We start from the raw sequence: 3,204 nt of genomic DNA on the forward strand, positions 1-3,204 counted from the left end.
ATCTGAACAGAACCGCTTCTGACACAGAGAATCGGGAGCCCTTTTGGTCATTCTGTTTTCCTTGCTGGAAGGGTTCCTAACCCATGAGCAAAGAGGGGTCAGATGATGGCGGTGGTGTTTTGAAAGGGATGGCATGTGTAACCTGATCACCTCTGCCGATCAAACTCCCAACCCATGCACTCCAGCTGCAACACTGATTCTGCCCAAATTTGACGTCATGTTACTTAGTTTGGTTTGAAATAAAGAACTTGATTAGCTTAATAACCCCAACTTAATCCCGGGCAAAGCTGGGCTATACTGCTAGTGAAGTATAATTAACAGTTTTTTTCTCTGGTGGTTAGGGTATTCAGTTCATGATCCTCAGGTTGTGAATCTGATTCTCAGTGGAGCAAGACACTTTACTCCACATTGCTCCAGTCCCCTCAGCTGCTGAAAATGAGAAGTACCTGAATTTCGAAGGGCCAGCCTTTATCATATTCTGTATCATGCTGAACATCCCTAAAAATTATATTAAGGATACACATGCCTGTGGAATGTTCAGCTGCTTGCACATTAATTACACAAGCAGGCTGTACCATTAATCAGATCAACTAGAACGCTTGTTGTTGTAACCGACAGAGTGCCATTATCTGGTGGTCACTGAAGTATAGAGTTTAAGCTATGAGAAAGTATTTAGTTATTTTACATACACACACACACACACACACACATCATAAAAATTTACTGACATACCCCAGAAGTTGAAGCATATTCATTATTGTGTTTCCATTTTGATGTAGGTTTCAAACTGGTTGAGCATCTCTGCCGCATCTCAGATAATTGTTGCTCAGTGTGCCTTTCTATCCGAGACAATAAGTCTTGGTTCTCAGCTCCTAGCCGTTTGTTTGCAAGCTCAAGATGTTTCATAGTTTGCTTTAATTTTTCTATATCACGCTTTTGGCTTGTACTACCTTCTCTTTCAGCATCAAAATCTGCTTTGAATACCTCAGCCTGCAAATAAAATACAAACAAACAATTTATTTATATATCTCTATCTATTCATCCATATATATATATATATATCTCTTTCCTTTCCCGAGCGTCCAATAACACTATCCGTATCATGTCCTCACTTTGTTGTTCTTTTGTTATTGTTTTTTATGTTTTTTTTAACTATATATATATATATATATATATATATATATATATATATATATATATATATATATATATATATACAGGTCGTCATCAACTTATGACCATAATTGATTCTGACTCACTGGTTGTAAGTCAGTCTATAGACCTACATCGCTTTGTTTTATATGTTTACATTCTTAAAGTACATTCCCAGGTAAAAGTCACACACAGCATTCTGTATTATACTTTTATACTGGCGTTAGTAAAAACATTCAGAGTCTTAAGCAGTCGTCTTATAAACAAATACTAGGTTGCCTCGATGTCTCCGCGATAGGATATTCATCCAACACTTGGGATAACTACAGTGGCAATCGATAACCAAACCTAGGGGAAGTGTTTATTAACTGACATCACACGTAAACGGGTTAATTTCTAAGAAATTAAACCCATTAGATTTCAGTTGGACTATTTATTATTGCTGCCAAGAGCTGATGCACCAATTATCATAAAGTCAATCAGTCGTAAGTTGACAACGACCTGTATGTGTGTGTATATATATATATATATATATATATATATATATATATATATATATGTATGTGTGTGTGTGTGTGTGTGCTTTTATCTAATGTCCAAGCATTAGCAAAAAATTACTTGATTTATGTATGAAAGTTTATTTATTTAACCAGAGCAAAGATTTCACTAGACCAAGGTTACATGTTACTAACAGGTTCATTGGGAAATCCTATAATATTTACCACCCAAGCTGCTCAGCTGCAAAAAAAAAAAAATTAGAAATATTCTTAATTTTCTTTACCTGCTTCCCATAAACCCTTCTCTTTTAAGAAAGACTCATTTGATAAATGTAAAATAGGAGATATCACAAAATCTCCAGTGCCATATGATCAGCTTGAGACTTAAAATTTTTCGGCTATTTTCTGTTACTCTCTTCCACTCACAGGTGAGTTCAGTCAGCCAATTAAGACTGGCTGTACAAAACCTTAAGTTATATGATTGAAATAAAAATAAACACGCTTTTATTAGACTCTAACAGTGTTTTCTGAGGCTCACTAGAATGGTAGGAATCCATGCAAAATAATGGCAATCAGTTTTGAGTAAATTTTGATAAAGATGAAATACCATAGATAATATAGGAAGGTGTAAGAAAAAGGTGAAATCTGAAATGATGATGTTTATGAATTTTCTTTTTTTACATACCTGGGTCTTAAGGAGTTCATTCTCAGCTAAAAGCTCTTCCTTTTCACTCCTTATCTTATTATATTTGTCTTCTTGTACTTGATAAGATTCTTCAGTTGCATATGTTTTTGCAGTAAGGAAATCTATCTGTTCTTGCAGTTCCTTCTTTTCTTCTACCTGAAAAAAAAAGAGATAAAAAGAACAAAATTAAATATGAAAATGTCTGAGAAAAGTTGTGTGTAAAAAGATTAAATTCATGATATCAAGAGGTTCAAAGTTCATTCAAGGCCCTGGTTTGGTTGTGAGGTTGCAAAATTTCTTTGCAACCACAAGATTTTTTATTTACTCCCACTGCACAGTACTTTCAGTGTTTTCTACTATACTCTTAGACCAACCAAAGCCTTACGAGTGAATTTTAGTAGATGGAACATGTATAGAAACCATTGTCATCCTCATCTTCATTATTTAACATCCATGTTCCATACTGGCATGGGTTATCTAGTACAACCCCTGGTCTTGCCAGTTCCTGTAAAACTGTCCAACCCAAGCCAGTATGGAAAATGGACATTAAATGTTGATGATAATGTAGTTGGGGCACATTCTCATTCTCATAGCCACTCCCAAGACTTACTGGTAAAACTCCCCTGCGAACAAAAAGCAGTTGAAGGAGAGAACAAGTTCGACCTGAGGAAGAAGTGTGGACGTGTCAGGATGGGGGTTGAGTCAAAGGTCTAGGAAGTGTTTGAGGGCAAGAAGTCCTTCATTGAGTGGGATCATAAATAGATTCTTGATATCAAGAGTGAAGAAAAGTTTAGAGGGGCCAGGAGGGAAGGAGAAAGAGTTGAAAAGACGAAGAGCATGATCAGTGCCATGGATGCATAAGAGGAGGGA

At 36.0% G+C, this 3,204-nt stretch overlaps 1 protein-coding gene across 1 annotated transcript in view; it reads right to left on the minus strand.

Annotated features, from left to right (window-relative positions):
* Positions 1-3,204, minus strand: part of LOC106878426 (NF-kappa-B essential modulator) — a 62,984-nt gene that overhangs the window by 6,199 nt on the left and 53,581 nt on the right. Inside the window, exons 10-11 of the mRNA XM_014927634.2 lie at positions 2,335-2,490; positions 733-990 (exon numbers count right to left, since the gene is read on the minus strand). Of these exons, the coding sequence (XP_014783120.1) occupies positions 733-990; positions 2,335-2,490 (414 nt within the window). The remainder of the gene's footprint in view (positions 1-732; positions 991-2,334; positions 2,491-3,204) is intronic.

Source organism: Octopus bimaculoides, chromosome 20 (assembly GCF_001194135.2).
Source record: "Octopus bimaculoides isolate UCB-OBI-ISO-001 chromosome 20, ASM119413v2, whole genome shotgun sequence".
NCBI lineage: Eukaryota > Metazoa > Mollusca > Cephalopoda > Octopoda > Octopodidae > Octopus > Octopus bimaculoides.